The sequence below is a fragment of the Cannabis sativa genome, chromosome 3 (genome assembly GCF_029168945.1).
Source record: "Cannabis sativa cultivar Pink pepper isolate KNU-18-1 chromosome 3, ASM2916894v1, whole genome shotgun sequence".
Taxonomy (NCBI): Eukaryota; Viridiplantae; Streptophyta; class Magnoliopsida; order Rosales; family Cannabaceae; genus Cannabis; species Cannabis sativa.
Window position 1 is genome coordinate 3,826,488 of NC_083603.1, and position 23,388 is coordinate 3,849,875.

At 31.8% G+C, this 23,388-nt stretch overlaps 3 protein-coding genes across 3 annotated transcripts; all 3 read left to right on the forward strand.

The window, feature by feature from the left end:
• Positions 1-870: 870 nt before the first annotated feature.
• LOC115711293 (uncharacterized GPI-anchored protein At4g28100) lies at positions 871-3,792 on the forward strand. The gene is made up of 2 exons (XM_030639629.2): positions 871-1,734; positions 3,337-3,792. The coding sequence occupies exons 1-2, from the start codon at positions 1,057-1,059 to the stop codon at positions 3,688-3,690; spliced, it is 1,032 nt and encodes a 343-aa protein (XP_030495489.2). The 5' UTR covers positions 871-1,056; the 3' UTR covers positions 3,691-3,792.
• A 10,474-nt stretch (positions 3,793-14,266) lies between these two features.
• Positions 14,267-16,486, forward strand: LOC115711470 (protein MOTHER of FT and TFL1). The gene is made up of 4 exons (XM_030639810.2): positions 14,267-14,509; positions 14,940-15,001; positions 15,121-15,161; positions 15,996-16,486. The coding sequence occupies exons 1-4, from the start codon at positions 14,309-14,311 to the stop codon at positions 16,214-16,216; spliced, it is 525 nt and encodes a 174-aa protein (XP_030495670.1). The 5' UTR covers positions 14,267-14,308; the 3' UTR covers positions 16,217-16,486.
• Positions 16,487-17,645: 1,159 nt separating this feature from the next.
• Positions 17,646-23,140, forward strand: LOC115709962 (actin-interacting protein 1-2). Its single transcript, XM_030638240.2, has 6 exons — positions 17,646-18,210; positions 19,033-19,194; positions 19,660-19,846; positions 20,382-20,804; positions 21,660-22,067; positions 22,484-23,140. The coding sequence occupies exons 1-6, from the start codon at positions 17,819-17,821 to the stop codon at positions 22,739-22,741; spliced, it is 1,830 nt and encodes a 609-aa protein (XP_030494100.2). The 5' UTR covers positions 17,646-17,818; the 3' UTR covers positions 22,742-23,140.
• The last annotated feature ends 248 nt before the right edge of the window (positions 23,141-23,388 follow it).

Here is a 23,388-nt window from a genome sequence, read left to right on the forward strand (position 1 = left end):
CAAAAAAATCTGAGTTATAATATCATCAAATTCCAAAAATATAAATACCCTTATCAATAGAGACAAGAATGATATTCCCACTATAGTCATATCTATATATATATATAGATAATATAAGGTGGTTTTACAATACATTCCTTTACTGAACTATTTATCTATTTTAGTACTTAAGAAAATTTTTTAATCTAATTTTATAATCATGATCATATACGTAATAATTATTTAAGACAACTTACAAAATTTTGAGAAATTCATAATAATTTATAATATAGAAAGCAATATCCAAACAATCTATTTTACATGCTTATAAAATAAAAGAATCAAACGTGCAACAAACTGTTTGACTCATGTTTTCAGCATGTTAAATTTTTCTTCGAATTTCTCAAAATTTTACAGTTTATCTTAAATAATTACAATAGACATTAGACACAACCATAAAAAAATGAACTCCAAAACAAATTGGTCTGCATATAGAGTGGAGCATTGCTATGAGAAACCACCAAAGTATCTAGCACTTCTAGAATATAACATCTTGCGGTTCTTTATAATTTTTATTAAATGAAAATAAATTAGACCTGACATTAAATTACACCTCATAAAAATGATAATTACTTTTTTAGCATTTCTTTATATATTGAGAATGAAAAATATTAAAGGGCACCAATGGTGCTTAGCATCCTTTTATGTGTCAATATTGCTATTGGTCCAATTAAATATCGGGTCATATATAGTTTAATATAATACCTTTTAGAGAATATCGCTAACCAATCACAACACGACATGTTAAGAAGGTGCTAGGCACCTTAAGTGCCTAATAGTAATGCTCATTGAGAATGAGGGTGCATATATAGACTAACCCCACCATTCTTTCCCCTCTCATACCTTTCCTTCTTTTCATTCCCTTATTACACACTCAACAATTCACACTCTCCCAACCCAAACCCCCTTTTACTCAAAATTTGCATTCCCTTCTCTTACACATCTTTCCCAAACACTCAAAAGAAACATTCCATCTTGGAATCCCATTCCCAACATTCCCAACATTCCCATTCCCCAATGACCTCTCTCCTCCCTCTCCTCCTCCTTCTCCTCCTCCTCCACCCCATCTCCACCCATTCCAACCCCAACCCACCAACACTCCAACCCTTCCTAACCGACCCATCATCATCACCACCAGTAACAATCCCAGCTTTCCCAGAACAATCAGACCTCACAGGCTGCCATCTAACCCTCCCTGACCAATTCTACCACAGCATCAAAACCTCTTGTTCCACTTCCGGGCAGCTAAAAAAGGGCAGATGCTGCCCAATACTTGCTTCATGGCTCTACTCAGCTTACTCAGCCACTGCTCTTGGATTAATCAACACAAAACCCAACACAGAATTAGAAGAAGAAAAAGAGAAAGCTTCAAAAATCAACAATACCATGTCCTTTGATATGCCTATGCTTCCTGATGATTCTGAAACTTGTGTTGGTGAAGTTGATAAGGCTTTGAGAGGAAGAGGGATTGAGTTGGTTGGACCTAATGAAACTTGTGATGTTGTTTATTGTTATTGTGGGATTAGATTGCATCCTTTGAGTTGTCCTGAAGCTTTTTCGATTGGGGAAGATGGAAAGGTTAGAGGTGATAAAAGAGTGAGGAGATTGGAAAGGGATTGCTATGGAAAGAGTGGTGATGTTAATGGCTTTCCTGGTCTTGGTGGTTGCTCTAAATGCTTAAATGCTCTTCACTTGGTTAGTAACTAATTTAGAGTTTTAACACTTTCTTTTAATCTTAATCTTTTTTTTAGTGATTTGTTTGATGTTTTTGGTTGATGGGTAGTTGGAATTAGTGAAAAAGATTGCAACTTTGGTTAGGGTTTCTTCTGGGTATTCTTCTTTTTCATTTTTTGTCTTTTCATTCTGTGGTGAATTGGGAAAGTTTTTCTTAGTTGGAATTAAAAATGCTTGAATATTCTTCACTTGGTTAGTAACTAATTTTGAGTTTTGACACTTTTTTTTTGTTTATAAAGTGATTTATTTGATGTTTTTGGTTGATGGGTAGTTGGAATTAGTGAAAAAGATTGGAACTTTGGTTAGGGTTTGTTCTGGGTATTTTTCTTTTTCATTTTTCCTCTTCTCATTCCATTGTGAATTGGGAATGTTTGTCTTAGTTGGAATTAAAAATGTTTGTATACCCATTCAAAAAAAAAAAAAAATGTTTGTATACTCTTCACTTGGTTTAGTAGAGTTTTGACATTATTTTTTAGCTTAATCTTTTTTTTTTAAGTGATTTGTGTGGTGTTTTTGGTCATGGGTTGTTGGAATTAGTGAAAAAGATTGAAACTTTGGTTAGGGTTTGTTCTGGGTATTTTTTTTTTCTTTCTCTTACTACTCATTCCATGGTGAATTGGGTAGTTGGAAATAGTAAAAAAGATTGGAACTTTGGTTAGGGCTTCGTCTGGGAATTTCTTTTCATTTTTTTTTCTTCTCATTCCATGGTGAATTGGGAAAGTTTGTCTTAATTGGAATTAAAAATGCTTGAACACTCCTCACTTGATTAGTAACTAATTTTGAGAGTAAAAACACTTTTTTGTTTTATTTTTTTTTTGGTCGTGATTTATGTAAGTTTTTGTGTAATAATGTGTAGTTGTAAATAGTGAAAAAAATTAGAACTTTGGCTAAAATTTGTTCTGGTTTTTTTTTTCTTTTGTCTTCTCATTCCATGGTGAAACGGGAAAGTTTGTTCTTTATTTTTTAGTTTTTCATTTTTAATAATAATAAAAAAATGGGAGTAAAAATTGGCACCTTGATTGAGTAAAGGCTCTACATTACTTTATTTTTAGTTTTTACCAAAGATTAAATAGTCTCTTTCTTTACTTGTTGTTTTGATTATTTCAAGATAATACTTCAGTGTCTTTTTCCTTGTTCACTAGTCATTTTCATAATATTCTAGCCAAAAAAGAAAAGGAAAAAAAAAAGAAAAAGATTGCTCTTTTTAATAATGACTATAGTCTAAAAGATTTCATTTTGATAAATTTGCAATTATTATAACATAAATATAACTAATTTTGTTTCATTCTTTATTAACAAACACTATCTTATGACATGTCACATTACAAGTTCCTAAATTAATGTTTATTTTGACTATAACTAGGAATGTTTTGGCAAGCTTTGGTGGTTAGTTGAGTCTTTTGCTTGAAGTGCATATGAGACATATTTTGATTTAGATTATGATGTTCCACCAATTTAATATTAAGTAATATCTTATTAAAACCCTAAGTACCAAACAAGTGCTTTTGCCTTAAGTTTCCATGTGATCTCTAATTTTGGGTGGTCAAATAAAACACTATGCAGCTCAACAACAACAACAACAAGGCTTTGAATACAAGCAAATCAGAGGATAGGACCACCAAAATGCATAACAAGGATTGTCAACTAATGGGCCTAACATGGCTCCTTGCCAAAAATCGGACGGCTTATATGCGCACGGTTTCAGCCGTCTTAAGGGCAATCATGCTGAGCTCGGACGAAGACTCAGATCAACTTCGTAGATGTCCATTAACAAGCGATGGGATGCCTCTAGCCGTTGATTCTTCCGAGTTATCGGATCAATCCTCTTCCACTATAATTGGAGAAAAAACATTATTCACCATTTCTCTCTTCATTGCATTTACTTCTTTCTTGTATTGTATCCTCTTCATTGCATAATCATTCTAGTTTAGTTACCAACTAGAGAAAGAGTGTATTCATGGTGTTAATTTGACACTTTGTATCTGTTTTGTGTATTATGAAAAATGCCAATTTCCCCCATTTGCCCATTTGCATTGGTACTTTGAGATTTTGTTTGTTTGTTGTGAGTGGGGGGCCTAAGAGAACATGTGCAAGAGTGAGTAATGGTTAGTTTTTTGAGGGACAAAAGCTTTTAGAATATGGTGACTTGTTTAGTGTTTTTTTTTTCTTTGGGGGGACAGTTGTGTTCTTCACAAGAAATTAATGAAATGTCAACATCTTTCTCTCTCCATAACAAGCCAGCTTTATCTTTTTCTTTGTGTGGCTTGTATCAAGAAGAGTAGAGTGAAAAATGCCAAAGGCCAAGCCTTGGAATCATAATAATATACATTACTCTTTTTTATACTAGTTTCAGATCTTAGATAATAATGCTCACTATTGGTGTTTAGTTACTGTTTTATTTACTGTAATTGTTAGGAAAAGTAATAAAATTAAAAGGTATCATTATCCGGTCTCATAATTAATATTGTTGGGTATCCAATCAAAGTCTCATATTGACTAAAAATGAGAAGGATCTTAGGTATATAAGGATGGATACTATTTCCATTGGAATGAGGCCTTTTGGGAAAGTGCCCAAAAATAAATCCGTGAGGGCTTAGGCCCAAACCGAACAATATCATACCAATAGAGAAATAGATAGTGTTCGACGGTCATTACAAATGGTATATGAGCCAAATTCCAAAATTAGCCATGTGAATGTATCATCAGATTGCCAAACAAAGGAGGTGAAGCTTGTTGCTAGAGCCGTCAGAGGTTCAGATCTAGTTCGAAGGAATTTCGAATCTTGTTGGTAAAAAGATTCATCTAGCTTACTCAAGAGGATCTTGAGTGTTGGAATCGAGGGATTCAAGTATTCGAAGGGATTTCGAATCTAGCTAGTGAAGGGATTCATCTAGCTTACTCAAGGGGATTTTAAGTGTTGGAATCGAGAGATTCAAGTTTAAATCTGTAATCGTCTGAGGGGAGGCAAGGTGGTCCTTTGTTTGAGGGGAGGATTGTTGGGTGTACAACCAAAGTCCCACATTGGCTAAAAATAGGAAGGATCTTGGGTATATAAGGATAGACACTATCTCTATTGGAATAAGACTTTTTTGGAAGGTGCCCAAAAATAAATCTGTGAGGGCTTAGCTTAGTGCTATTTTTAGGTGGTGCCAGACACCACTAATACTTAATAAAAATGCTCACTTATTGTACATGGTTGGCGATGGAGCCCACACACACCCTACTCTATTTTATAAGAAACTTGGCTCTTCTTTTCTTGTGAAAAAACTCAATTTCTTCTATTAAGTATTTGATCAACAAAATAGAGCTTTGAAGAGAGTTGGTGGCCCCTAACTTCAATTCTTTAAATGTTTTCAAACTATATGAAAAATATGCCACTCTCTTATAAGGAAAGTGTTATTTCCCTCAGCAACCATTGATTTTAAGTTGAAATTTCAGTTCTATTCATAATTAATCTACTCTTAGATAATGTGATACTATCGTAGAGGAAATGATAATGTCAATAAGTTTTAAGTTAGAATCTTAATTTTATCTATAAATAATCTACATTCAAACGATTAGTTTACTCACAAAATTTTCGATGGATTTTTTGGTATTCAATATACATATTAATTTTTTTTTTGTGTGTGAAAGGTCTATCAAATAATTATTCTACATAGAACCAATTAGTTTAAGAACTACAATATTATTCCTATGTGTTGTGATTATAAAGCATGAACTTAATTAGTATGCTAGTTTTTTTTTTTTTATTTATTTATTTTTTTTTTTTTTAAAAAAAAGTGATATTGTTTTGTCCCACATTGGTAATTTGGAAGTTAGAATGATACCGTTAATTGAATAAAAATTTAATCTCAATGTGTTGTTGGATGAACTTACACTTAATTAAATGAAAAGTTTACGCCACACTTAATTAGATGAGAATTGAGAGAGTTATTGTATTTTAAGCAAAAATATTTTTTCTGAAAATATGAAGAAAAACGAATTACAATAACATTAGAAAGATGATAAATTTTGACATAGAATAACGCCGAATTAGTGAATAGTTTCTTCATAAAATATTTAGAAAATTGAATTAGCTTTGCAAATGTACCAAAATAGCTAGAATCAGATGAACAGAAAGATATGATAGATTTACTGAGATATATTTTTGAAAACAAAAATACGAAAACTAGACCTACGAATCTTCTCCTATTGTGAATATTAAGTGAGTAAACTTAAAATTCTTTACCTCAAACACTTCACCTTAATCAGAGTTATATAACTCCAGATATGATCATTTTAGTAAAATAATTTCAAATCCTACGAATTTATCTACACTTACGAATTTCTTAATACCACTTATACAATTGATTAAACCCATTAAATAAATTATAAAACTCTAATATCTTCATATTAGGCTTTAATTAAATGATTACCTACCTTGTAAAATATACCATAATATTTTATTTTTTGTAGTTAATACAATTTTAATTATTTTTAAAAAAAATTGCTACAATTACTCTAAACAATAATTTCAACTCACTAACAACACAAATCAAGAAAAAAAATGAAATACTATTTTCATCTGAATATTACAATGAATTAAAAAGAGAATTGTCAAGCCTTGAAATTGTAATAATATTTGCTCTTGCTTTCATATCTTAGATAATGCCCATTGTTGGTGTTTAGTTACTATTTATCTATTGTAAATAGCAAATTTGAAATTTTATGCATAATAGGGACTAAAATTGGTATACTAATTTAAAACTATATAAAATTTGTAAAATGGGATAATTTTTATTAAAATCCAATTTTACCCCCCCTCATTCTAAACTGAATCTCTCTCTCTTCCTCCCCTTTCTCTCTGTCTTTCGAATTCCCACCACCCACATGGACCGAACCCATTCCCCCCCCCCCCCCACTCGACCGATGAACCCACCACCCACGGACCGAAACCATTCCCCCACGATGCTCCCCCACCGACCCACGGCTCACCCCCAACCAAATTGGACATAATGTCAAAGGTGAGTTCGTGTTCCGTTTTTTAGAATCTCAGATCTGGCCAAGGTTCGATGTAGGTCCGATGGGGTTAATGAATTTGTAAGTTTGCGAGATAGGAGACATAGGTCTGATGGGTCCGATATGGGGTCTGATTGGTCCGATTATGTCTGATGTGGGGTCCAATAGGGGGTCTGATTTTGTAAATGAGAGTGATGTAAATGGGGGGTATTTTAAGGATATCATAAAAGTTGTCATATCCTATAAATATTAGTTATTATGTGTTTAGGGAAATTTTTTTAACCTAATGTAAGCATAAAAAATCAAATTTTTCTTGTAAATTTTGTAATATTTATACATGGTGATGAGAGACTTGGCTTTTCTTTTTATTGTGAAATAGTTTAGAAGACAACATTCAATTTCTTGTATTGGTATTCGATCAACAAAAATGAGCTTTGAGGAGAGTTGGTGGCCACTAATTAAAAAATTATTATATTAATTTATACGAGACTCGTTACTTAATTGTGCCAATAGTGATATTACACATTGGAGGGTGTTAGAAAGTGTTATTTGACTCAATTTAAGTTAAAATTCTAACTATGTTCGTGATGGATCTACTTTCAAAAAAATGTAATACTTTCGTAGAGGAAATAGTTTATTCATTTAATATCAATTAATTTATGTTAGAATCATAATTTTATTCATAAACACTTTTTTTTTTTAAAAAAAATAACATTCATTAAAAAAAATTGGACTTTATGGTCGTTACAAATAATATTTATTGAAATAGTTGGCACATCAACCATACCAGTTAAGTTTTCGAAAAATACTCACTTAGCGATATTATAAGTTGTGAAATTATACAATATAAGAATAAAAGAAAAATTACAACTCAAAAAATAATTCGAGAGTCTATTACAGTTTAGGACGTAATTATCAATACTCCAAGCGGAAGATGTCCCTTGCAAAGCCTTGATGACGATCTCAGAGTCGGTCTCAATTAGCAAGTCGGTCTCAATTAGCATAAAACGGTGCTTCCACTTAGCCTCGTCTCAAGAGCCAGATGACAAGCCACAACTTCACCAATAATGAGACCATAAACACTCTACCATCGGTCAACCCACAAATTTTTTGGTATTCAATATAGTATATTTTCACAATTTTTTTTTTTTTTTTTTTTGTGTGGAAGGTCCATCAAATAATTATTCTACTTAGAACCAACTAGTTTAGTTTTTGGTTAAGAACTACATATTATTCCTATGAATTTGTAAATAGTATAAATTATGAAGTTAATTAGTATGCTAGAAAATAAATAATAGTAATAAAAAGAAATATGTGATATTGTTTGGGAATTTTACAAAAATACTGCTTTTGGACCAAAACTTTACAATTATACTGGGACACGGCAAAAATAACATTTTTACTGCCCCAGCCCAATTTCATTACTTTTGTACTGCCCAAGCCCAACAACATAACATTTATACTGTGTGTGTGGGGAAACAACCTTCTTCGTGTGTGGGGAGACGCCGGAGACGGAAATCACCAAAAAAAAACCATTAAAACCGGCAAGAATAAACAAAAGCAGTAAAATCGACGTCAATAAATAATCATGGCAAAACAACAGTAAAACAACACTAAAACAATCAAACAAAACAAAAGAAAAAAATGATTAAAAAAAACAAACAATCTGCTGCACAACCTCAACACCAGATGCAAAATCAACTATATTTGCAAGTCTATTCCTAGAAAATTATAAAAAAAAAACTACTAAAACAACACTGAAACAACACAAAAACAAATGAAGCAAATATAACTACTTAGAAAAATATAAAAGAAACACACACCTCAAAACTCTCTTGTGAGTGAGCTCGTCAAATATATTTATAGGAGAACCAAAAGAAAAAAACCACAAAAATAGCCAAAGAGAACGAAGAAGAAATGTATTTATAGCCTCCATCTTCCACACTCACAGACATAACCATCACAACAACACGAGAACACCCAGAAAATACCTATTAATTCAAATAAATAAATCATGAAAAACAACAGTAAAACAATACTAAAACAATACTAAAACAAAAAAAACAATAAAAAAAATGATAAAAAATTAACTATGTTGTGCACATCCTCAATACTAAATGCACTATATTTGCAAGAAAAGTTCTAGAAAATTAGAACAAAAAAAAAAAACCACACTAAATCTTATATTTAAAAAAAAAACATAACTAAGAACTTCAAAAAAAAATTTAAAAAAAAAAAAAGAGCAATTTGCGGCGAAACCCCCTTATGTTTTGATTTTTATACACTTAACCCCCTTATCTTTATTTTTGGTGGCAAAACCCCCTTATGTTTTAATTTTTATACACTTAACCCCCTTATCTTTTTTTTTGGTGGCAAAACTCCCTTATGTTTTAATTTTTTACACTTAACCCCTCTATCTTTTGTTTTGGTGGCAAAACCCTTCAGTTTACTTTTCTTTGCAAATTTAAAGTTTTAGTTAAATATTACCGTTAAATACTAACTGGATTACTACTGTATCGACTTCGAGGTTTTACCGTTACATATACAAAGGTGTATACAGTGGTCATCCAGTTGATATTTAACGGTAATATTTAACTGGCGTGTCAAATTTGCAAAGAAAAATAAACATAAGGGGGTTTTGCCACCAAAAAAAAGATAAGGGGGTTAAGTGTATAAAAATTAAAACATAAGGGGGTTTCGCCGCAAATTGCTCAAAAAAAAAAAGAAGAAGAAAAGAAAAGAAGATGAAGAAGAAGAACTAAGAACTATCACCTTCATGGTCTTCCTTCCCCTCATCATCTCAGCCATGAATTATCTCATCATCTCAGCCGGTGTTCTAAGTTTCTTTCTTTTCCTTCAATATAATTTTTTTTTTTTTGAATGGTTCCTTCAATATAATTAAGTATATATAATAGTAGAGTTGGACATCATATATATATGTTGATAGGAGAGGAGATGTACGTGGCAAGCATGTATGAATGTTATGATGTTATAACATATTAATTTTCAAATTTTACATGCAAACAAAAATACTATAAAAATGATTAAAATGCTTGTCACTTTTGTCACATCCCACATCCAATCAACTTTTCTAATAAAACAAAAAACTTTAAATATTGATGTGAGAAAATCTTATAGAGATATGTACACAAAAAAGTCTATATTGTTGATTCAAAAAAAAAAAAGAAAAAAAAAAAGTTGGCAAAAAAAAAAAAAAAAATAGTACAAAAGTTATTTTTGGAGTGTAACAGTATAAAAGAAAGAAAATGGGAAAACACAGTAAACTGTGTAAATTTCCCTATTGTTTTGTCCCACATTGGTAACTTTGAAGTTAGAGTGATGCCATTAATTGAATAAAAATTGAATCTCAATGTGACAGTCAGTAGTCCCGTGATCCGTAAGGGGAAATACCGGGTAAGCTGTGCAATCCCACACCGCCTGGGGAAGGTCAAGTGGGATGATTCTAAGACTGTGTAGGTATGGGACTACACAGTTGAAGAGAGCTTAAATGGATTGATTGGTACTACCTATGTCAACAAGGTGCATCTTGTTTTTCGGTAGCCCATCACGAAAGAACTCCACAGTTAAGCGTGCTTGACCTGGGAGCAATTTCAGGATGGGTGACCTCCTGGGAAGTTTTCCCAGGAAGCGTGCGAGTGAGGACAAAGCACGCTGGAAACACTCGTGTTGGTCTGTAGGGTCAGTCATCGATCCAGGAAGCAGCCATAGTGACGTACTCGTGTATAAGAGCCATTCATTCTGTGGGTGTAAGGACCTAATGGAGGCTTGAAGCGGGGACGTTACAAATGGTATCAGAGCCTTGACCCAGCCGGAAGTGTGGTCGACGAGGACGTCGGACCCCGTAAGGGGGGGTGATTGTGACAGTCAGTAGTCCCGTGATCCGTAAGGGGAAATACCGGGTAAGCTGTGCAATCCCACACCGCCTGGGGAAGGTCAAGTGGGATGATTCTAAGACTGTGTAGGTATGGGACTACACAGTTGAAGAGAGCTTAAATGGATTGATTGGTACTACCTATGTCAACAAGGTGCATCTTGTTTTTCGGTAGCCCATCACGAAAGAACTCCACAGTTAAGCGTGCTTGACCTGGGAGCAATTTCAGGATGGGTGACCTCCTGGGAAGTTTTCCCAGGAAGCGTGCGAGTGAGGACAAAGCACGCTGGAAACACTCGTGTTGGTCTGTAGGGTCAGTCATCGATCCAGGAAGCAGCCAGAGTGACGTACTCGTGTATAAGAGCCATTCATTCCGTGGGTGTAAGGGCCCAATGGAGGCTTGAAGCGGGGACGTTGCACTCAAGGAGTTGTTGGATGAATTTACTCCTAACTAAAGGCCATAAGTATTCTCAAGAAAGAAAAATATAGTATAAATCGAAATTACATAAATATGAAAATTTATGCTAAATTTGACAATATATATAGCATTACCTAAAATTGATTCAAACATAATTTCTCTTTTTAATAACTTAAAGTTTCATTAGGCACATGGCCTAGATATAAATTAGATTACATCAAATCAAAATGAAGCTCTAAGTCCAAAAGGCAAATGGGAAGCCTTGGCCACAATAAAGAACAAGCTTTGCAAGAGAATGAGAGGTAGAGTTATGATCTCATTTACTTGGAAACAGAAGAGAGAATTTCATACTTGGAAAATATCACCACAATTCCAAATTCATAATGATCAATTGCTTTGCTATTAATACCTTGGCAAAATCTTAGGCAATTGGTGTTGATAGGAATCTTAAGAAACTCTACCTAAAAATAATAGGTTGAATCTCCATTAAGAGTGAGACCTAGTAATTTGAAAACCACCACTTTAAATTTTTTATGTTCATCAATTTTGACACAGGAAAAGGCTGTAATACTGAAATCACCATTAAAAGTTGAAATATGCAAATAACATGATATTGATAATTGTATCATTATTAAAAGAATTGGGTCATTACTATTTTCATAGATAATTACTAAAAGGTACTATTAGTGTTTAGTACTTCTTTTCGGTGTCATACTATTATTGATGTACTTAAGTATCAGGTCCCATATAATTTTTGAAAATAACTTTTAATAAATATCGCTGACTAATCGTGGAGCGTTACTTATAGAAAGTGTTGAGCACTATTAATATCCTATATGCTCCTTTCATAGACTCATATATAGTTTTGAGTTGGGCTAACCTCCATATGGGCTGGCTCTAATTTTTGGGATAAGTTGAGGAATACCTTTTTTTTTTGTATTCATTAATCAAAAATACCCTTATATTATATTTCATTAAAATCTACATACTTTTGTGAGTGGGTTGCCTAACATACCCTCTCCCTCCACTTAAATGTAGTACATAATTTACATCAATTTAAGGGGTATAATAGAGTTATCATCTATAAAAATGGGTATATCTTAAAGAATATAAAAATGAAGGTAAAAGTTATAAAATAGGTATGTAATACAATTTTCTCTTAATTTTTCACCAAATCAATGTGGACCATGTTCAGCTTGGCCCAATGCCAAACTTATAAAGTTGTGCCTCTATATTGTAGAGTTTCTTCTTACACAAATGGTATAAATGACAACTAACATTGAGATATTATGTTGTTATTAAAATAATTAAGTATGGAGTTTAATATTTATTTTAAAAAATTTATATATTTTAATTTAAAATGACTAATTAGATTTTTTTTTCTAAACTTTTCATACCGTTAAAATTTACTTTTAAATTATTGAGATTATTGAATTTAAATATTTTTATCAATTTATGTTAATTTTATTGACAGGAGAATTTTGTTAACTATTTGTAAGATACCAACTTATAGCTATAGGACAAATAATTAAATTATGATATAATTTATTGATTTTTTTAACTGTGTTTGGTTGTATACACAAATATTTAATGAGGTTACTTTGAATTATATTACGTACACAATTTAGTTGATTACATAAATCTAATAAATTGATGTACAAAATTATTTAAAAATTACTTATATGTTAATTAATTGTATTGTAGTTGATAAAAATATTTAGAATCTACCTTGTTAATTTTTAAATATAAGAATACCCTCGCATAATCATAACTTTATTTTCATAATATTAATTTTTCATAACTTAAAATTATTTTTTTTAATAAAATTAATCACACTAAAATAGTAATATCCAATTATCAAAATCTTATTATGAGTTGGTAGTTACTTAGTGTAATAAAATAAAATAAAATTTGTATCAACATGTACAAAATTAAAAATTGTTCGAGTTATATAATTGTCAAGTATTGATATTGTTAAACGATCCAAATTCTACTTGGTAAATGGGTTGATTATTCAAGGCGTTAGGTCCTCCACTTCCATTACATCGAACGATTTGACTGTTCGGGCTCCCGCAACATTTGCACATTTTGATTTTCCTAAACATATTATGTCCCAACTTCACAAATATAGAAAAATATATAAAATAAAGTAAAGTATTTTGTGGTATAAATACTCATATTTAATTTTTTAACAGTAATAATTAAGTTACATTTCCAAAACTTATGTAGGTATGTAACAGTTAAGTATCAAATTAATAAGCACGCGATATTAGTACCGTCATATTTTACTACAAAAAAATCTTACTTTTAGTTACAACAATACTTGTGACTAAAAGTAAAATAGTTGTAACTAATTATAAATACGATATCTATGTTGTGACTAAAAAGCCTGTGACTAAAAGTATTAGTCACAAAAATTACAATTAGTTGTGACTAAATGTGTTTTTAATCACAATACTTGTTGTGACTAAAAGTAAATTAGTAACAACTTGTATTTAAATTTAAATACTATATTTTAGTCACAAGTAATTTTTTGTTGTAACTAGTATGGTTGATAGAATTTTTGATTCCAACTAGGTACTACAAGTGTCGTGCCATTTGATCAGTCAATTGACACGATGCTATTTATGGTACCTATTGAGGTTTTTAGGCACGACTTGACATGCCTACATATTCATTGACACTAAAATTGAGTTTGTTGGCACTAATTTAATCGTACCTACATTATTTTTTTCTTATAGTAATTATATTTAGTCACAAAAAATTTATGTTATAATTAAAAAATTATCATTAAAAAGTATTTATTTTTTATAATATTTATCGATAATCAAAAATTAAATTTAAGTATTTCTACTATAAATTACTCAAACAAAAAATATTATATATGTAACGTAAATTTGCTAAGAATCCGCAATTTTTGTCTTTAATAAAGAGGGTGTCTTTTCTCTCATTCATGCTTATCTCGGGTCCCTTTCTTTCTTTCTTCTTTACCGTTATAATAAACGATCATATAAAATCAACGGTCAAGATTAAGCCATTTGGTACCCAAACACCCAAAGCCATGGCGGTTTTACTTATGCACTGTCCTCAACACGTGTCACTCTCATTTCGAGTACATTTTCTCTGTAATTTTTCATTACATGCAAATAGTACTAGATCTATATATATACATATAAAAGACCTCTCTTATACAATATCTCAATATATAGATATAGATATAATTAATAATGGCAGGTGGTTATTCAGTGGATCCATTAGTGGTGGGTAGAGTGATCGGAGATGTGGTGGATATGTTTGTGCCGGCGGTGAGTGTATCAGTCTACTTTGGGTCAAAACATGTCACTAATGGATGTGATATTAAACCCTCCATTTCCATTACTCCTCCTAAACTCACCATTTCTGGTCACTCCCAAGATCTCTACACTCTGGTCCAACTCTCTCTCTCTCTCTCTATATATATATATATATATGGCATTTGCATGCAATTATACTCAATGCACTTTATTTTTTGGATTTTTTTTTTTTTTTTTTACGCTTTAAAACAATTTTTTTTTTTTTTTACAAAATAAATACTGACAAAGCAACTTAAATCACAATCAAAATTCACGTAACAACTCATATAAAAATTACTGGAGAAATCAGTACTGAAGCAATTAAAACTGTAAATTTAAAAAAAATAAAAAAATAATGTATGGGTAATTTTTTTTTTATATATTTTTAGTTAATTTAAAAATAAAAAACAACATTACTTTATATTTAATTTTTATAAGAAAATGATTAAAATATTCAGAATTTTATAATTATTACTGTAATTCAATTTTAATTAGTGATTAATAATGTTTATATACATGCATGTAGGTAATGACTGATCCTGATGCGCCCAGTCCAAGTGAGCCCACCATGCGAGAATGGGTGCACTGGTATTTATATATATTATATTATATACATGATGTGATATAATTCTGTGTTTTATATATATATATATATATATGTTTTTATAATTTAATTGAAGGGATTTTATTTATGTAACAATTTTCAGGATTGTTGTGGATATTCCAGGAGGGACAAATCCAAACAAAGGTTAATATATAATATAATATATTATTTCCATGATCGAAAGTTCAATTAATTCTGCAAAATTTAAAAGCATATATATACATATACATACATATATATGGGTTTGCAGCTTTGCATGCATGCAAAAACTGTATCAATATTGGATTGAAAAAGAAATAATTACACCATATTTTTTTTACAGCTCTAGTCACACTGTAATTTTTTAGAGATTCTTTTTTACTGTTTTTTTTTTTTTACATTATGATTAAATATTGGGGAGTTTATTAATTAATGCATATTTTGGTAATACAAAAAGAATAATCTCTCATTAATTTCAACATGCATGTACAAATTAATGTCTGTTTAATTAATCTTGTGGCTTAATTTTGAAAATGCTGCTTAATAGTTATTAAGTTAAAATGCTTTTTTTAATTAATTAATCAGTACATGCTTTTTTTTAATTTAGATTTTAGATATGATAAAATGTAAATATTATATAAATTTTAATTTAATAATAACTACAAAAAAATACGATAAAACTAGTGTGGTGTGACATAGTGTTAAGCATCTAAATTAATATTATTCTTCTAGTTACACGTGTCAAATCATAATGACGACACGTCTTACAATTTATCAAACAAAATATTGATGTTTTTGTTGTTTTATATTTTACCCACCTGTCTTACTCTACAACTTGACACGTGTCAAACATGTAGAAAAATATTCCTTACTAATAATACGTGCGTTAGTCTAATAAAAAATGAAGTGAACAATAATGTTATAAAAATTTGTAACATATTTAATTTTAGTAATTTCTATTAATTTTATATATATAATTATTATATAATTATAATTCAGGGAAAGAGATTCTACCTTATGTGGGCCCACGTCCCCCGGTAGGGATCCACCGATACATTCTAGTTCTGTTTCGACAGAAAGGGCCACTGGGGCTGGTGGACCAGCCCCCGTGTCGTGCCAATTTCAACACGCGCTTCTTTGCTGCACATCTCGATCTCGGTTTGCCAGTGGCGACCGTGTACTTCAACTCCCAGAAGGAGCCGGCCACTAAGCGCCGTTAGGCTAACCGAGCCGAGTTGAGCTGAGCTGAGCTGAATTGAGCTGAAATGAGCTTTATCATGTGGTTGAATAATGTGTACATGCATGGCCTAAGAGGGAGAAAATGAGCATATTATTATTATATAATATAAATATTATATTATATAGTTGGATATATGAATAATAATGCAATATGTAATATATTGTAAGCTTTTTATTTTTATTTTATTATGTTTTATTACAATGTAGTAAACTGTCATGTGTTTGTTAATTAATATTTTTCTCTTCTTTTTTTTAGTTTTCAACTTTTTATTTGGGTTTGTGATTAAATTTATCAATTTATTATATATGTATATATATATATTATTGTGTTTCCTTCATTAGAAAAAAAAAAGAAAAACTTAATATTTTGTTTTTCAAATATGCTTTATTATTTATTAATAAATAATATTTATCATTTTCTTCAAATATTACAAAAATTATGGAGTTTCATTGGAAAAAAAATTATGAGGTTCCATATGAAAATTATTTTGGTGATGAACGAATTAATTTACATTCTTAGAAATGGTTTAATATTTATACATTTTGTTGTATATGGGAGTCAAATATTCCCTCTTAAGATTTGGTTTTTTTTTTTCTAAAACAAATATCAAAGTAATTAACTAGTTATCATATTTATTTGAAATCGATCTCAACTGTCTTTCTTTTTGGTATTACAATCAATTAATAGTTAAAATACTTAAGTTCGAAACCATATCATTTCTCTTTTTCCCATCCCATCCTCATTGCTAAGCTAACTAAGCTAACTTTAGTGGCTTGATCTCAAGTCTCTTTAGTATTATGTGAATATTGTAAAGCTACCATGCACTAAATATATAAAAGTAACAAAAAAAAAACATAAAGAAATAATATACAAATAATAAAAAATTAACAACAAAATAATAAAAATACAACATAAAAATATATTAAAAGACTGTATTTTATGTAAATAAAATCTTAAAAAATCGTAAAAATATTTAAAATTTCTTACATTCGTATTTTTATAATTATTTTTGTTGTTATTTTTGTGCTTTTTCTAAATAATCTTTTATTTTTGTGTTTTTTTTTTTATTTTTAGAGTAAAAAATAATTTTTTTTTGGGAACTATCTTATATACTATTTTTTAATTTTTTTTTTTAATTTACGATTTGAGTTTTCAAAGTGGTTGCAGTGCATAAAGAATTCCGTAAAAATGCATAAAGAATTATTTAAGTCATTTTTTTTAAAAGAAAAATAAATTACTAAAGTCATCTTTCTCGTATAGAAATATGAAAAATAGAAAAAAAAAATGGTTTAAATAAAAATAAGAAAGTCAAAAGAAAGAAGGCTCTTTAGTTATAGATACAACGAATCATAAATAAACACGTGTCCAAAGTGACTATTCTCTCTCTGCTTAATCGTTCAACGTGTCACAATCATTTCTTCTCCTTCTTCGTGCTGAGCACCAGATCGGAAACCCAATATATATATAAAACCCAAAACCTTTCAAATCTTCATATTCTCGACTCACTCCAAATCCCGAGTTCCATTCCGAGTTCGACTCAGTAGTACCCCATTGAAGCTCTCTCTCTCTTTCTCGGAAAACAATGCCAGACCTCGCCGAGACTTACGCCTGTGTTCCTTCGACGGAGCGAGGCCGAGGGATTCTCATCTCCGGAAGTCCGAAATCCAATTCAATTCTCTACACTAATGGCCGATCCGTAATCATTCTCAATCTCGATAATCCTCTTGAGGTTTCTGTTTATGCTGAACATGCTTATCCCGTTACCGTTGCAAGATTCTCTCCCAACGCTGAGTGGATCGCCTCTGCTGATGTGTCTGGAAGTGTCAGGATCTGGGGGACTCGGAATGAATTTGTTTTGAAGAATGAGTTTAAGGTTCTTTCTGGTCGGATTGATGATCTTCAGTGGTCTCCTGATGGGATGAGGATCGTTGCTTGTGGTGATGGGAAAGGAAAATCATTGGTTCGTGCTTTTATGTGAGTATATTTTTTTTGAAGTTTTGTTTTTTAATTTAATTTTTCTGTAATGGTTAGTGAATTGTGTTTAGTTAGCTGAGATGAATTTATTGTAAGTTACTGTTATTAATATGATTGTAAAATGAATTTTGTTTTTGGATTGATAGTTCATAAATGGTTGATTTGATCTTCCATGTTCATATGCAAATTAGAATATTTGAGTATATAATATATATATATATATATAATATATATATATATATATAATTCCCTGATGCTATTGAGGCTCTTATCATGGAAAAGGAAATGGTGATCACGACATTGAGATTGCCTAGCCACTTCTATTTGGTACAAATGTTCATTAAAAGTGATTATATAGAAATGGCTTATGTCCCCAAAACAATGATGAACTAACGTACTGACATGGGAAGATTTCGAATGTACATTATATACAATTTGGATGGACTTCTGTGTGATGGGTTTCCTAGTAAATTTATTCCATGTCATGTCAAGTTGAAATGGGCAAGTAGTTTGTTTCTTCCCTGATGATAAAACAGAGTGAAAGTGCATCATTGTTATTGACCTACACTTCATTACTACCTTCTGTTTTTTATGTAGTAATCTCCTTGAAATTTCTGCTAACTGTGAGTGGGTTAGTCATTTTTCATGATTAAGTGTGAAGCCTAGGGCATGGAATTTGTGATAGATCATTAGGACACTGGTCTCATGTTTTCAATATTATTGCTTGATATTTGTTATGTGCTTTTCTCATAACTGATGTACATTTTTGTCTTTGTCTAGAGGTCAAGAATAATTGTGGCAATTTATAATGTTTTTGAATAGGTGGGATTCAGGAACAAATGTGGGTGAGTTTGATGGCCATTCAAGGAGAGTTCTGAGCTGTGCATTTAAGCCAACACGGCCATTCCGTATTGCCACATGTGGAGAGGACTTTTTGGTTAACTTTTATGAAGGACCGCCATTCAAATTTAAGCAATCTAACAGGTTAGTACAGCAAACTTCTGGCTTAATGTTCAGTCATGAAATCTCATAAGCTTCGGTGTTGTAATGGTTTCATGTCAGGCTGACAAACTTGATGTCTATCCTATTCTGCAGTTTTCTAATTATATTTGCTCTCAACTCCATTCACTGTGTTGGTCATGAGTTTGAACAAGATTTAAGGCTTTTTTTTTTTTTTGAAGCATGAACTAAATTTTATCATCATTTTCATATTAAGCTGGTATGAGTTCTGATCAAAGCCTGCGGTATAATGATCTGAGTGTACAGGCCCTATACATAGGCTGGGTTGAGATCAGATCAGCCGCAGCTCATATCTGCAAATTTGGTCCAATATTTTTTCCCCCATCCGAGTGACTGTTTGGATTGTGATAATAAATTCTTTATACCTGAGTTTGTTTCTTTATCACTAAACTGGCTACTAAAATGAAGTCTTTTCCCTATTGGTTGTAGAGATCATTCGAATTTTGTCAATTGTTTGAGGTATTCTCCAGATGGGAGCAAGTTCATTAGTGTGAGCTCTGACAAGAAAGGTATTCTCTTTGATGGAAAGACCGGAGAGAAAATTGGAGAGCTCTCCTCGGAAGATGGACATAAAGGAAGCATTTATGCTGTTAGCTGGAGTCCTGATGGGAAACAGGTAAGCACAGTGTTGGATTTAACACAGTTGAAGAATCACAGTGTCTCTTGTACTCCAAAATTCTTTACGAAAAGTGTCAAAGCTTTTTACTACTGAAACTTGCAACATAAACGTATGAAATTAGAGAATTTGGTGAAAATTTTATAATAAAAATAAACTCTTTAAATGCTAGAAAGTTGTATGACTAAATTATTATGGAGAAAGTTTGGCAGGTTTACATTGAAGCTCTCTAGTACTTGATCACTATATATTTGATTCTTTTTTATTGTTATTATTAATTATGTATCTCATGTTTATAGGAAAGCTCTTCCTAGCGAGTTTTGTATATCCTTATAAACTTGATACATAAGGGTGGGTGATGGAATTTAAGACTTATTTTTCATGAAAATGAATATGTTTTGAATTTGTTATGTGGAGTCTATTGCTTTATTAATTGTGTTTGTTTCTTTTCTTTTCCTTTTATTATAGAAGCTGTTTATCTTTCTTCCCCTATTTTTCTGATGGATTTCATGTAATCTCCTTATTGTTTTTTCAGGTTTTGACTGCATCTGCTGATAAATCTGCTAAGGTATGGGATGTATCTGAGGATGGAAATGGAAAAGTGAAAAGAACATTAACTTGTCCTGGCTCAGGTGGTGTAGATGACATGCTAGTTGGGTGCCTATGGCAGAACGATCACCTCGTTGTTGTTTCACTCGGAGGAACAATTAGCATATTCTCAGCAACTGATATCGATAAAGCCCCTCTGTGTCTATCTGGGCACATGAAGAACATTACTTCATTATCTGTTTTGAAAAACAATCCAAAAGTTATACTGTCCAGTAGTTATGATGGTCTAATAGTAAAATGGATTCCAGGCACTGGATATAGTGGAAAGTTACAGAGGAAGGAAAACTCTCAAATCAAATGTTTTGCTGCTGTTGAGGAGGAGATTATTACTTCTGGTTTTGACAACAAGGTACCTAGTTAGTTCAATTATGCATCATGATTCATCACTCGGTGGAAAGTTATAGGATGTCACTAGCAATTAGCCATATGTTCATTTCAAAACTTATTTAATCCTTAAATGAATGAACCCGAATCCAGACTATTATACTTCCCAGCATTACCTTTATGTTACAATAGGGAATTAAACACCTGTCTTACCACCTGAGCTATTCTCGAGTGGCTTGAACTAAGATCAAGAGAACAGTTGATACACTAGTTTGATGGGCTGTATCAAAATTAGTACAAAACACTCCAACTAATGTGTGAGACTTGGATACTTTCCAAGGGCCTAAACTCAATTTCTGAGAACATGACTTACCAATTCTCCAAGAAATAACTCTTATGTATATAGTCTAACCCCTCACAGACCCCACAGCACCACGAAAGGAAAACACCACTAACACCTAAGCTCACTTCTTGATTTCATTACATGCCGCCATTTCGTCATCCTAGTGTATGTAATACTTATAGTTGGCCTTTCCTCCTAGTATATATAATAAGTATTGTATAGGAGGCTTATCATATATATCGAGTCTTATTTTTCTGCATATATCTAAGTTCTTCCTGCCATTGTTTTTTATTTGGTCGAAGTAAAAGAGGGAAAATTAGATGTTCCTTGATTTTGCTTATCTTTTTGGATGAACGAATTTTACTACTTCTTGCACCTTATCTCTAATTCTGTTGACAAAATATTTGACTTCAGAAATTACCTTCTAAAACGTATGACTTCTATTGTGTATTGGAGTTGAAAATAATATTACTGAGAAATAACTTATGAATTTCATCCTGATTTGCTTGATCTTTTGATTTTAAATTTGACAACCAGGTATGGCGAGTTCCTGTTCTTGGTGATCAATGCGGAGAGGCAAATTCAGTTGATGTTGGCAGTCAACCGAAAGATTTAAGCCTTGCTCTTCTTTCTCCCGAGCTTGCTTTGGTTGCAACTGATTCCGGAGTTGTCATGCTTCGGGGAACAACCATTGTATCAACTATTAACCTTGGATTTGCTGTGACAGCTTCTGCAATTTCACCTGATGGAAGTGAAGCCATCATTGGTGGTCAGGATGGTAAACTTCGTATATACGCAATTGCTGGCGACACACTTACAGAAGAGGCAACCCTTGAGAAACACCGTGGCGCTATTACTGTTATTCGTTACTCTCCTGATGTCTCAATGTTTGCATCAGCAGATGTGAACCGGGAAGCTGTTGTTTGGGATCGTTCCTCTCGTGAGGTAATCAAATTGTTTCTGTTTTCTCTAGATGGAAAACGTGTTTCCTTGTCTTTTCTATCTATTGACATGTACTTTTACTTTTACATGATGCATATTTGCGGTATTGATATTTTTTCAGGCCGTTAACATGTACTAAATCATGCTCCTTATATTTTCATTCACGTTAGACTTTTGTTAGTAAAATTAGATAAAAGTCTTTAAATTTAACAATCTCAATAGTTCGGGGAAAGAATTTTTAAAGGCCTAAAAAGTTCAGGGAACATAATTTGGTACATGTCAAAGTTTGAGAGACAAAAATTCAAATTAGTCTAATTTATATCTATATATATATATTAACTGCACCAAACACATATTCGTTGTCTGAACAAATAGTAGAATTCTGAAACCTAATGCTTTTCTTTACACAATTTTTGCAGATAAAATTAAAGAACATGGTATACCACACCGCGCGTATAAATTGTCTTGCTTGGTCTCCAGACAGTAGCATGGTTGCTACCGGATCACTCGACACTTGTGTCATCATTTATGAAGTGAACAAGCCGCCAGCAAGCCGTTCAACCATAAAAGGCGCTCACTTGGGCGGTGTTTATGGATTAGTTTTCACCGATGACCACCATGTCATGAGCTCTGGCGAGGACGCCTGTGTTCGTGTTTGGAAGCTAACTCCACAGTGATATTCTCAAGAACAAACTTAGTCAAACGTGCTTCAGGGGTTTGTTTTCTTTTCTCTTTCTTTGTTTTTTGTTTCTTGGCTAGCATGCTTATTACCAAACTGAATGAATCGTAAATGTCGAAGCTGAAAATGGATGGTTTTCCTTTTTTATTGTAACCGATCGTCCATACGCGGCTCCCTTTATGATGATTTCGGTAAAGTGATACTTCTCCTTCTCCATGTTGAATCATAGAAAAGCTTTTTCTTCATAAGGTGTTGTCTCTTTTTTATTTATTATTTTTCCAAACCCATCTTCTTCAATGGGTCTTGTGGTGAGAATGTGAGATAGTTTTTTATTTATTGTGTAATCTTATGTATTTTTTTTTTTCTATATTAATGTTATAAATTGTGTTTTTGAGTATTTAGAACTTGGTAGTTTTAAAGCTTTTTACCTCTGGTTTTAAGCTCTCTGTTGTACACAATGGGTTTTTAGGTAGCTTTCATTTAAATCAAATCTGTTCTTTATTTGTGTTTTTTTTTTTTTTTGTTGAAAGCAGAGTTTTACAAAATTCCAATTATTTTGTTCTGCATGTTTTAAAGAAAATATCTCTGGATTTTCATAATTGAATATGGAAATAATTTTTGGGTTCTTTTTGGTATAACGTGTTT

What these genes read in the sequence shown, in the direction of transcription:
- LOC115711470 (XM_030639810.2), top strand. Translation starts at nt 14,309, where the DNA reads ATGGCAGGTGGTTATTCAGTGGATCCATTAGTGGTGGGTAGAGTGATC. An exon ending in CCCAAGATCTCTACACTCTG is followed by an intron (nt 14,510 to 14,939) that starts GTCCAACTCTCT and finishes ACATGCATGTAG; the next exon opens with GTAATGACTGATCCTGATGC. An exon ending in AGGGACAAATCCAAACAAAG is followed by an intron (nt 15,162 to 15,995) that starts GTTAATATATAA and finishes ATTATAATTCAG; the next exon opens with GGAAAGAGATTCTACCTTAT.
- LOC115709962 (XM_030638240.2), top strand. Translation starts at nt 17,819, where the DNA reads ATGCCAGACCTCGCCGAGACTTACGCCTGTGTTCCTTCGACGGAGCGA. An exon ending in CTTCTGGTTTTGACAACAAG is followed by an intron (nt 20,805 to 21,659) that starts GTACCTAGTTAG and finishes TTTGACAACCAG; the next exon opens with GTATGGCGAGTTCCTGTTCT. An exon ending in GGGATCGTTCCTCTCGTGAG is followed by an intron (nt 22,068 to 22,483) that starts GTAATCAAATTG and finishes CAATTTTTGCAG; the next exon opens with ATAAAATTAAAGAACATGGT.
- LOC115711293 (XM_030639629.2), top strand. Translation starts at nt 1,057, where the DNA reads ATGACCTCTCTCCTCCCTCTCCTCCTCCTTCTCCTCCTCCTCCACCCC. An exon ending in GCTTAAATGCTCTTCACTTG is followed by an intron (nt 1,735 to 3,336) that starts GTTAGTAACTAA and finishes AACACTATGCAG; the next exon opens with CTCAACAACAACAACAACAA.